Consider the following 12,590-nt stretch of genomic DNA (forward strand, 5'->3'; position numbering starts at 1 on the left):
AAAGCAGAGAACCATATGATTTCGCTGATATGTGGTATATAAATCAAAAACAACAAAAGAACAAGACAAAGAAATGAGAAACAAAAACTCATAGACACAGACAATAGTTTAGTGGTTACCAGAGGGTAAGGGGGTGGGGGGTGGGAGATGAGGGAAAGGGGGATCAAATATATGGTGACAGAAGGAGAACTGACTCTGGGTGGTGAATACACAATGGGATTTATAGATGATGTAATACAGAATTGTACACCTGAAATCTATGTAATTTTACTAACAATTGTCACTCCAATAAATTAAAAAAAAAACTATTCACAGAAATGTTATTTTGATTGAAATATGAGCATTTTTTCTACTTAGCCCCCCAAATTCTGATGTGAATATTTTTCATTATATATTCTCATTCTATAATATTTGTATATATTATGTAGAGAAAGAAAACAGATAGCAAGAAGAATATAACAACCACAAATAATCTCATATGGAAATACTCTCTATTAGGTAGCATATTGGTATATTCCTTTCTAGCTCTTCTCCAATACATTTTTAATTAAAATGAAGGGAGGTCTACAATTATATTTAAGCTATTTTACACCACATAGCAACATGCCACTAACTGTTCAATAATGCAATTTATTATACAGCTCTGTGAAATTCTAGCATGTACATATTTATCCTTATTTTAACTCTTCCCCTATTACTAGAATATTCAATTTGCTTCCATTTGTAAGCTTGACAATATTATAACCAAAGCTGTGAGGAAACAAGTATGTTTTTTTTGTTGTTTGTTTTTGATATTATTTTTATTGGGATAGGTTTTTAGATGTAAAAATAAAATGTCCCTAAAACAAATGTTCTTCAGGTTTCCTTGTTTGGTCCATACAGTAAAATATATCATCAAAGAGCCATTTATCATCAATTTGTTGATAAAAAAGCAGAGTTTAAGATGGCTGAATGAACTTACAAGTTTGTTTGCTGTTCCTTTCACTGGAGACTTCATTAACATGATAATAAAATAACTTAGAAAAGTGAAAGCCTACAAGTTTTCTAGAAGGCAATATTCTGATGGAAGAGTGCTGACTGATAGAGTAGCTTAGCTTAGTATTTGTGCAGAGGCAGGGAGAGTGAATCTGCTCAGCCAGACACTACAGATGTCTGGGCGCAAAATGGCAAATATAAAGAGGCCAGGAGTAAGAACCAGGGGTCAAAACATAAAGAAAACGGGTCTGACAAAAGAACATGCAAACACAAACCATTGCTCTAAAGAAATTGAAAGCAAGAGCAGTCAATGCGCGAACTGTCACTCGATAAGCTTCTCAGTCTGACATTGGGTGGGTCATCTATGTAGTGGCTGCTTAGTCATCCACTTTAAAGTGCAGTCTTTCAGCTTCTAAGATTTGTCCATACACCCAGAACGCTGAGATAGCCTTTTTGTTCTTTTATTCTTAAATGTAAATAGGCACTCAAAGATCAGAAATTTTAGGAAATTCTACACCCTATAAGAGAAGGACTCATTTAAACAAGCAGAAAAACTGATCCTTGTAAAATTTAAAAGGCAAAGAAAAAACTTAAGACAGTCATAGATGAGACTAGAGACTAGAGATGCAGTCATGAAATAAGATATCATGCTCTGAAAAAGTTACATTATAAGAACAGAAACAAGTCTTGGAAATTAAGTAAACATATATGATTTTAACACACACAGACGTAAAGATATGTGGAAGAAAATTTCAGGGTATCTCTTAGAACCGGACAGAAATCAAACCTGTAAGATGGAAGACAATGTCTAACTTTTAATTGGACTTCCAGAAAGAGGAAAGAAAAAAAATAAGAGGGCATAAACGGTAGGAAAATTATACAGAAGTGGAAAAGAGGTATGAGATAAACGGAAATGACACACAATCTCTAGAGCAGGATGAATTAAAACACACTGGTGCATACATACACACTGAAACACATGTTGTTGAGTTCTACAACACAAAAACTAAAGATAATGAAAATGTACATAGAGAAAAAATATCAATTACAAAGGAAAAATGATCAGACAACAGTAATGACGGGTGCTAGATAACAGTGAATTAGACTCCAAATTTTGAGAAAAATTAACTTTAATTTAGAATTTTATAACCAATCAATTGTATCAGCAAATTGACATCATTTCAGATATACAATAACTTAGAAAGCTTGCTTCTCACAACAACCTTCAGAGGTTGTTGCTTAAGTATCCACTCTGAAAAAAATAAGAATGAAACCTAACAAAGAGGAATATGATATGTGGGACATTAGAAACTGCAATTATCCAGTAATGCAATGAAAAGTCAGTGGACATCAAGAATTTCTTTAAAAAGAAGAATGAGATGAATGATATAAAAATAAAAAACTGAAACATAATGGCAGCATTTAGAAGAAGGGATATTTTTGTTTTCACAAGAAGGAAAAAAATCAGATAATCTAGGAAAATAAAACTAACAAAAGTTTGCAGTATAAACAATGAAGTAAGTATAATGTTGCATGATTTTGAGTATTTGATGGAGGATTGGAAAGGGGGATCAATTTGACCTTGATGCTAGAAATATTTGAGTGGCACAGAAGTCCTAACAACTTGGAAGTGTAGAAAAAGAAGTGATATTATATGAGAAGAAAGCAGTGTTTTCATAGCTGTAATATATATGCCAAGTGAGGAGTCAAGATATTGTTGAAAAGGGATAGAACATGATATAAAGGTGAAATTATACTTTTTTTAAGTAACAAATTTAAACAGCAAAGAGGATTAAATTTAAAACAGCAATATAACTACGAAAAATTGAAACGTTATACAAATAAGCTAGCACAAAAAACCATCTAGCACAAAAAGAAAGCAACAACAGACAATGCAGAAATTTGATAAATCTAGACTTAGTAGTATAAATGTACTTATTCATAGAGAATTGAAATAAACCTCCAAAAGACTAACAGCGAAAATTATTAATTTTTTTCAGTTATGATATATTGTTGTCCAAGTCTTAATATATTATTTGAATGTCAAACTACCTATAAGATACTTTAATTATTTTTTTAACCTCAGAATATTATACTCACTCAACAAATATTAAGGAACAAACATGAATATTTTTTCCAAAAAAATATTATTTTAGGTTTTAAGAAAACAGCTTACCTTTAGAGAGAGGGGGGAAGGAGGAAGGAAATATTAAAAATCAACTCACCTAAGCAAAAATCGCTGAGGTCAGCAAAAGAGCATTTGAGCACAAAGTCTTTTCTGTCCTCAGCATTAACTGGGGGAAAAAAGACAGTTTAGATTTGAGAAATAAAAGCATAGCAATAGTTAGAAAACGACCATGGTAACTGAAATATCAATGATGACCAAGCATAAAGAAATTTTTAAGTTAATGAGTTGAAACGAGTTGTTTAAAATTTCACTCAGTAAGGGAAAGAAACATTTATACTAATCTTTCTTTTTTAAATTAAAGTTTATTAGGGTGAAAACTGTTAGTAAAATTACATAGGTTTCAAGAATACAATTTTATAATACATTATCTATATATCACATTGAGTGTTCACCCAGAGTCAGTTCTCCTTCATCACCATATATTTGACCCCCTTTACCCTCTTCTACCACCCCCTCTCCTCTTACCCTCTGGGAACCACTAAACTGTTGTCTGTGTCTATGAGTTTTTGTTTCTTCATTTGTTTATCTTGTTCCTTTGTTGTTTTCAGTTTTATATACCTCATATCAGTGAAATCATACGGTTCTCTACTTTTTCTGTCAGACTTATTTTGCTTAGCCTAAAAATCTCAAGATCCATCCATGTTGTCCCAAATGGCATTATTTCATCTTTCCTATTCTACCCATCTTTCCTGGGTAGAATAGTATCCCATTGTGTATATACGTATATACTACATCTTCTTTATCCAATCATCTATTGAAGGTCACTTTAGTTGTTTCTGTATCTTGGTCTTTATTTACGGTGGACATCTATACTAATCTTAATACCTTCATCCTCTTGAACAATTAGCCACTTTCCTTATTGGACATGGACGTCAGAGGACTATTTGTAATAGCTAGTGATTTCACAGTATTATTGAAAAGACAATCTTGGTGTTTTCAAGTTATTCAAAGGAAGAAAGAACCCTAAGGAATCATAAGGGAATGCATTCTCATAAGACATGTGCCTCTTAGAGAGGGGTGGGGAAATAAAAACATACTCCATTCACCGAGTGACAGGGGTCCTGGTTGTATTTTGACTCCTGACTTTTGTAAAAAGAAATTGTCTAAAGCATAATGGTGTGTCTCATATGGGCAGGTGTGTGTAGATGAGTGCCTAAGGGCAGCCAGCAAGTCTCTTTAATGTGGAATCCAGTTGGCACCTCCCTGTATTTCAGCCCTTGTATTATCAAAGGCTTTGGTGCAAAGACTTGGCTACCAACATTTATCCAACCACATTTTCCTGCAATCAAATCTTCACTGCTCTATTGTCAGTATTATTCAAAGTCTTTGGTCTTTCTTTGTAGGGACTTGAGTTTATTATTGATGATACATGCTACTCAATTACTGGTTATAACTTTTCACCAGAAATGGTAATGAGCCAGCGATTCAGGTAAGCTGGTCTGTCTTCACCTAAAAACAGCAAGTATCAGGTCGAGGTTCGCATGGGGTTCGCTACCTACAAGGCAAGGCAGATTGAAAACACATCTGGCCAACAAATGGCCTTTCATCTGACTGGCACGGGGTGCAGTCTCCTTCCTACACCCGCCTCCATTCTAAAGAGCTGTATAAATGCTAGTGAAATGGATGAGGGAAAGAAACAAGAAATGGCTTGAAAAAACTTATTCTTTTTAAGTTGAACAGGACAATGGAGCTCACCTTGCTCTGTTTTGTCAGCGGAGACTGAAGTTAAAGAAGTGGGAGCCTGAGATTCACTCTCAACTGACCGGAAGAGTGACGTGGACTGGCTCAAGCTCTTTGAGCAGGCGTAGTTCTGGACCAGGCAAGGCAGGGATCTCCGAGATGGTTTTAACGAAGTTTCTTTCGCTATCTCACTCTTGCTCATATTCATTCCTGAAAATCCAAAGTGGTGAGTGTTAGCACTAAGAAACAATCAGCAGAAGTCAATACATCATTTTAATGTTGTGATGGATGCTTCTGGAAACTACTCTTCAGAAGCACCACTTAGGGATGTTAATTGAGTTAGTTTTGTTCATATTGTGTCAGGGAAAGCGTTTAGAGATTTTCGTTCTCTAAATCATTGTGAAGAATAAACAGTTTCTCTTCCAATTTGATCTTTCCCCCTTTTTAAAGGTTCCATACAAAAGTAACAGATGTTTAAGTTCATCTGGGGAGTTATGAGAACAATGAGTTGGATTGTCTTTGGATAAATCTAACCACTTAGGTTTTCAAGCAGAAAACTAAATAAAATAAATAAATAAATAAATAAATAAATAAATAAATAAAACTGATTCATAAATATTCAAATTACTATTACTAAACAGAGCCATCCTTTCTATATTTTAGACTCCCTCAAACACATGCATAATAGATTAATAGTGGCCAAGAGGCTGGAAAGAGATAGCATAGTATATTACCAAAACTGGCCAAGCAGGGATGAAGCAGGGCTCAAGTGTAACAGTTCTTCCCTGCCTGCAGAGAAGGCTGACCTGCCAGAATGCGCCTCAGCAGCACTCTGACTCCGTAAGTGGAAGCCCCGGTAACTGTATGCTCCAGCAAAGAATGGCCCCGCTACCCTGTCCCCATCCGTTGTCATCCCTGATATCAATCTCTGGTCATTCCTCACCCCCGAACTCTAATCCCTAAATATCTCTGCACACTGCCATTTCTGACAGCATCTCCTAGGCAGACTGTGTCACTGTATCCCTGGGAACTCATGTCAAACATCAGAAAACCCACTTAATGTCATCCTCAGGTTTTTCTATGGATACTCTACTTCCCACCATAATCTCACCAAACCCGCACTGCCCAACATCCCCTACCAATGACACTGCTTCTCTTTGCAGCCATCTCCAGTGGAGGCTGCTTTTTACACAACCAAAGACTTGACGTCAACCTGACTTGAGGTGGAGTAGATATCCGCCTTGCTTCCAATCGCCCCTTTCAATTCTTTCCCCCCTAAATTTTCCTGAGGAATAATTGACAAGTACAGTTTTATATCTTTAAAATGTACAACATGATGACTTGATATACAATAGTCCCCTCTTATCTGCAGTTTTGCTTTCCACGGTTTGTTTACCCGTGGTCTGAAAATATTAAATGGAAAGTTCTAGAAATAAACAATTCATAACTTTTAAATTGCCTGACATTCTGAGTTGCATGTTGCAATCTCACACATCCCACTATAGCCTGCCAGGGATGTCAATTATCTCTTTGTTCAGAGAATATGATAGAAAGAGACCTCATTCACAGAACTTTTATTACAGTATGTTATACTTGTTCTATTTTATTACCTATAGTTGTTAATCTCTTACTGTGCTTGATTTATAAATTAAGCTTTATCATAGGTATACAGGAAAAACATAGCATACATAGGGTTCAGTACTATTCATAATTTCAGGCACCCACTGGGGGTCTTGGAATGCATCCTCCATGCATTTAGGGGAGATTACTGTACCTATACATTGTGGGAGGATTACCGAGATCAAGATAATTAATATATTCATTGCCTCAGATAGTTAACTCTATTTTTGTGTGTGTGGTAAGAATGATTAAGATCTATTATCAACAACGTTCAAGTATACAATCCCATATTATTAACCATAGTCTCCATGCTGTACATTAGATCCTCAGAACTTATTCCCCTTATAACTAAAAGTTTGTATCCTTACATCTGCCCACCCTTCTAAGCCTCTACTCTTCCTTGTTGTCACTTTCATTTATGACTTCCAGGTTATATCCCACCATTTTTGAAAAATTTAGCTTCTAAGTCACCTCCCCCTTGCTTATTGTCTGCTTAATACCTATCACTCTCATTCATACTAGACATTGTATTCACTTATGTTGTTTCTGTATACCTCACTAGAATGCAAACTCCTTGATGACACTGATTTTTATTCTATTTTGTTTACTGTATTATCTCTAGTGTCTTAAAACAGTACTTGGCTCATGGTTGAGCCTCAAGAAACATGTTTAATGAAAAGACATTTGAATGTGATTTGACTGGCCTCCCCTACAGTGCTGTGTACTCCATAAGGGCAGGTTTATGTTATAACTTCTTTGTTATCACTGTGGCCCACTGCCAATGCCTGGCACATAAGTGGCTTTCAGAGAATGTTGGTGGAATGAATATTTGGTTATGACTCTTAGCTCGTTCAATAACCTCAATGTCTTCAGCACATCTATAAACAGGACTTTATAGGCCCATTTGCAAAAACAAAGGAACTAGTTTAGGTCACTATATGATTTTCAAATAACTTACCACTGGTAAGGTGTTGTTTTTCAGAAAAAATGGTTGTAACATTTCCCCATTTCACGTTCCCTTGGTAGAAGATAACTTTTTACAAAGCTGCTTGATCCTGAGAAAGGTTTCTCAGTGACACCTACGTCGAGCAGTTGGATATGTATAATGTCTGTATGATGTGAATAAAACCAGGGACTCCCCTCACTTCACTGGTGGTTTGGGCTTCATGCCACATAGGACACAGAGACTTTTGAGTGCCTATTACATGTCAGGCTTTGGACTTGGTGAATTTATTTATTCCTTTTGGGGAATATTTCTTTATTTTACACAAGTAAATGCATCAATACACTCCATTGTAAAGGTTTTAAATTACGGAGGTAAACATAATAAAAAAGAAAAAATTCATTTTTGCTCTGATTCCCAAATTCTAATCCCTTCCCTAAATGAAACAAATGCCGTCACTTTACTGCTCTGTCTACATATTTCTACATATAAGTATGTCCACAAAATAGTTTTCTTACACAAATGGGATTACCCAGTATGTCACATTAGACATTTGCCCACTTAATATGTTTTAAATATTTTTCCCTTTCAGTCCATACAGATCTATGTATTGCGGCCTTTTTAAACTACTGCACTATTCCACAGTATGGATCAACCGTAATTAATTTGATCATTCCCCTGTAAATGGACATTTAAGTACTTTTCAGTATTTCACTTTAAAAATACTACTACTCTCATTCTGGGATATGCCTTTTCTTGCATATTTTAGCATTTTTGCATATGTTTTTTTGGGCACATTGAGTATGTCTCCAAAAGGAAATATTCAGATGTACAACTGCTGGTAAGGAAGTTATCAATATTTTTCATTTGGGTAAATAATGCCAAACTTCTCTTCCTAAAAGCTTCATCTTTCCATACTGCTCAAAATAGTACAAGATGGAACCCATTTACTGATGTCTTGACCAGCTCTAGACAGTATCGACTGTTTTAATACTGAACAATAAATACATAAATAAAATAAACAAATACAAAAAAGAGTTTAACTTTCATAATATAGATTGAGCATGTTTTCATATATTTCTTAGACAATTAAGTTTCTTTGCTCATGTAGGGCTTTTTCTTATTACTGTATAGTAGGTAGTAGGTGCATGTATGTGTGTGTGTGTGTGTGCGCGCGCGCGTGTGCGTGTGCGTGTGTGTGCTTATATATAGCATTTTTGTGACTATATAGCATGTGCAATATATGTGTGGGTTTATTTCATTTGATTTTCCAACAATCTTACAAGACAGATATTGTTATTTCTATTAGCTATGGAGAAACTGAGAGTGAGAGAGAAGTTACATGTCTTAAATCACACTGATAGGTAAGCAGAAAGGGGATTTATGGTCCAAGTAGCTTCTCGTGTTAAAACCACCACATTATAAATTAGTTTGAAAGTCCTGAACAGCATCCATTCTCCTAGAAATTCACAGACGCTAAAAGATAAAGAACACTTAGCAAAGTCCATACCAATGGAGGCTAAAACACGGAAGAAACAGAGCTGAAGACACATCAGCACCTTTCCTACTTACCTACCCATATGCAGATCCTCTACATTAAAGTAAATTTTGAATGTAGTGATTGAAAAGTGAAAAGGATAATGCAAGTGCATCAGTACAGACAGCATTTAACTAATGAAACTGTTGTCTTACTTGTCTTAATTTCATTGTGGAGACAGTAGAATCTTGTTCATAGTAGGTGTGGGCAAGGGGTGAAGACAGAGGAAAGGTATATTTTCAGTAATTATAATATTTATTATAAAGCAAATAACAAATTTTACTCATGTTGTTCTGGTCAATAATGTTTAGCTACTTGATTTTACAATCAGTTCATGAATTAACTCAAAAATTTCTAAGGCACTCTTCAAATGCATAAAGTCCTATAAAGACAAGCAAAGATACCAATGCATTTATTGCCCTTTAAGACAAATGGGACTCTTGAAAAGAATAAGACAATTTTCAAAGTAAGTTCTATAGAAATAACACATGGTTGAATAGAAGAAATTCAAATAAATCTAGGAGTGAAGATTTAATCTTTTGTTTTATAAAAATAGGTATTTGTTTATTTTCCATATTAATTCTCAGCGTGCAAATAAAATGAGAACCAGAAAGGGATGCAAAGAAGAATTTTGAAATGACTGGAAGAATAACACACTGTCTCTTAGCTTTCTGGGACTCTGTAATGACAAGAAAATACTGTTTTGAAGAGGAATTCCCCAAGGTCCACTAAAATAATACTGAAATCCTACCAAAACACTATACAAGCCCCTTTAGTTAAGACCAACTAGCACTTTCTATATTATATCCAAGGATAAGCATAGGACAAATCTATTCTACTAAGTTTTTATGCCTATAAATCTTTTCATGTGGTCTGACACTTACTTTTATTTAAGAAACATTAATACAGAATATTAAATGGTAAGTTTTCTATTTCTGGGTCCTGGTTGAGAATAGCCTTTCACTCTAGTGGAACATATGAGTAAAATAATAAATAATCTATTTTTTTGGTGTGGGGAAGGAAGGTGCATTGATGGAAAACAGTGATAGTTGATGGTAAAGATGTTGAACTGAGGACCCGGACCCCTGAAAAAATGGCCTTGATGGAAACTCTGTAATAATACCATTCACGTCAATCCACAATCCCAGCATGTAGCTTCCAAAAACAGTAACTCTACATTTCCCTTTCTTAAAATATTCAAACACGAGTGCAGGTTTCAACTGTTCTTTGGGTGAAAGATGACTATTGAATTGGTAGATATTATTTTATAAGCCAATATGGGGTGAGGCTAACTTAATTATGCTCACCAATGCTGTCAGTGTTTATTGTTATTTGATTTATTTCTGTATTCACCTAGTCATTCCACAGATATTAATTAGGGCTTTGCTCTCTACAGGCACTCTGCTGACCTGGGTAAAGAGTGGAGAGAAAAGTAGATGTATAATTCCTGCCCTCATGGGACATCCAGTCATTGACCAACACAGACATTGACCAAACAAAGAAATGTGCGTATACATATAAATTGTCTGAAATGCTATTGCAACACAGGCACTGTTATTTAATGGAGAATAGTACAAGGGACCTCCTTTAAGAAGTGGTCAGGGATATTTACTCTGAAGAGATGACATGCCAAGCCAACATAATTAAAAGGAACTTAACATACAGAAAGGTGTTTATGTCTTGTTTGTGTTGTTGTTTATATGTGTGCATGTATTGGGGGGTGTTTTTGAACAAAGATAATAACATATGTGAAAGCCATGAGGTAGGAATACTGCAATGTATTTACAGACCTGAAAAAAATAAAAATCTGTTTGCGTTGTAGTAAGTGAGAGGAAGAGGTATGCAAGGTCTTTTGTTGCAGTCCAGTGGGGGATACATACAAGCTACCATTCCTTGAGGAGTTGTTTATCTATATAAATGTTTATTTGTCCTTTATTTTCTACAAATTTATCTATCTACATTCTTTTTTTGAATAATTGCATTTGCCAAAATTCAGGAAATATTTGTAAACAATGCCCACCTCCAATGGGAAATGAAACAGGGAGAGGTTAAGAAATTTACTTCCTCAAGATCATGAATCTAGCAACTGGCAGAACTGAATGTTAAAGCTATAGCTACTGGATTCCAAAGCCTATGATCTTTCCAGAAATCTCCATGGCTTCTCATGAACCCCAATCCTGGATGGTTTGTTACCATGGTTTGGTTTAGTATAAATGCCACACAAATTTTAAGCAGAGTGCTCTGAATGTGGAAACCACAGAGCTAAAGCAAATCTCAGGACCTCTAATAATTCTACCTCTTTAATCATAGTGAACTGTGGAATATATTTTGATGAAAAATAAACAGGTGCTGCTTGGTACGTATCAACAGGAAATGTCTACCCATCATCTATCAACTTGTATTTCTTCTATTTCAAACTGATCTATAAAATAACAGATATTAATAATATATAATCTGCTATGAGTTATGTGTGTAACTGACTTACACAAAATAAGCATCAATTAATGTTTCTAAAACTGATTTTTATTCATTCAGTTTTCATCATTTATTTAACAATTGCAAATAATTCTTGAGTTCGTTTTCTGAGTCAGGCTTTAACTGTGTTGGGCATAAAATGGTGCTCACTCACGGGAGAAGCAGATACATAAAAGCAGATGTTTATATTAGAAACCAGTATAAAAATATACATAGGCCATTATAAAACCACCCAAGAGGAACTTCTAATCCAGATGGTGGTACCAGTGAAGTCTTGTTTGTGAAGGTCATTTGAGATGATTCTTTTCGGCATATTTCTTCTCCTACATTTTTATTTATTTCTAATTCTTGGGTTGAACACATTCTCTTGAAGGACTATGTACATAAAATAAGGAAGCCTGTAGAAAACTCTCCATGAACACATCATTGCTGAAAATATTTGTCAAATGAAACCCTTAAAAAAATTGAAACAATGGGCAGCCGGTTAGCTCAGTTGGTTAGAGCTCGATGCTCTTAACAACAAGGTTGCCAGTTGGATCCCCACATGGGCCACTGTGAGCGGCGCCCTCCACAACTAGATTGAAACAACTACTTGACTTGGAGCTGATGGGTCCTGGAAAAACACACTTGAAATAAATAAAAGTTAAAAAAAAATTGAAACAAGAATATTGAAGACAAAACAAATGCCCTTCCCATTGCTCTGCATTTTCTTTCCCCTGTGTTTAATGCAGGACTTTCTCATGTCCTGAACTATTGTTTCCAAAGATATGATACAGACCATTTTTGCTAGTAAGCAACATAATCTAAATCGAAAGCCTGACACCCTAATGTTCTAAAGAGGACAAAGTTTCTTTACAAAGTTCCATATCAAATGCCATCACATTCTGCTTGGCATGACTAGCGGAATCTGTTCTTTGCATGGCGTGATTAACATCCACTACCCCCACAGCATATTAAGGCCTTTTATCTTCTACGTTCCGAAGTTCCATTTCTTTTGTTGTACGACTTGACCTGGTATCCTTATGGTATCCTTACATGTTATGTGATTGCTACTCATTTAAAGCTAATAACTAGAAAAGAGACCACAGTAACATGTCAGTTTTGGTGAGGGTATGCTGCTCTCGAGTTCAAGGATAAACCTGCAGAACTGCAGAAAACGTGTCATTTCCTAT

At 35.3% G+C, this 12,590-nt stretch overlaps 1 protein-coding gene across 3 annotated transcripts in view; it reads right to left on the bottom strand.

Annotated features, from left to right (window-relative positions):
* ANO3 (anoctamin 3) overlaps positions 1-12,590 on the bottom strand; it is a 344,736-nt gene that overhangs the window by 172,681 nt on the left and 159,465 nt on the right. For 2 of the 3 annotated variants that reach the window (XM_033120577.1, XM_033120579.1), the window contains 2 exons: positions 4,859-5,053; positions 3,201-3,269 (listed from right to left, as the gene is read on the bottom strand). In XM_033120577.1, coding sequence (XP_032976468.1) covers positions 3,201-3,269; positions 4,859-5,053 — 264 coding nt within the window. The remainder of the gene's footprint in view (positions 1-3,200; positions 3,270-4,858; positions 5,054-12,590) is intronic. The other variant, XM_033120578.1, reaches the window with a different exon arrangement.

This window comes from Rhinolophus ferrumequinum, chromosome 11 (assembly GCF_004115265.2).
Source record: "Rhinolophus ferrumequinum isolate MPI-CBG mRhiFer1 chromosome 11, mRhiFer1_v1.p, whole genome shotgun sequence".
NCBI classification, from domain to species: Eukaryota; Metazoa; Chordata; class Mammalia; order Chiroptera; family Rhinolophidae; genus Rhinolophus; species Rhinolophus ferrumequinum.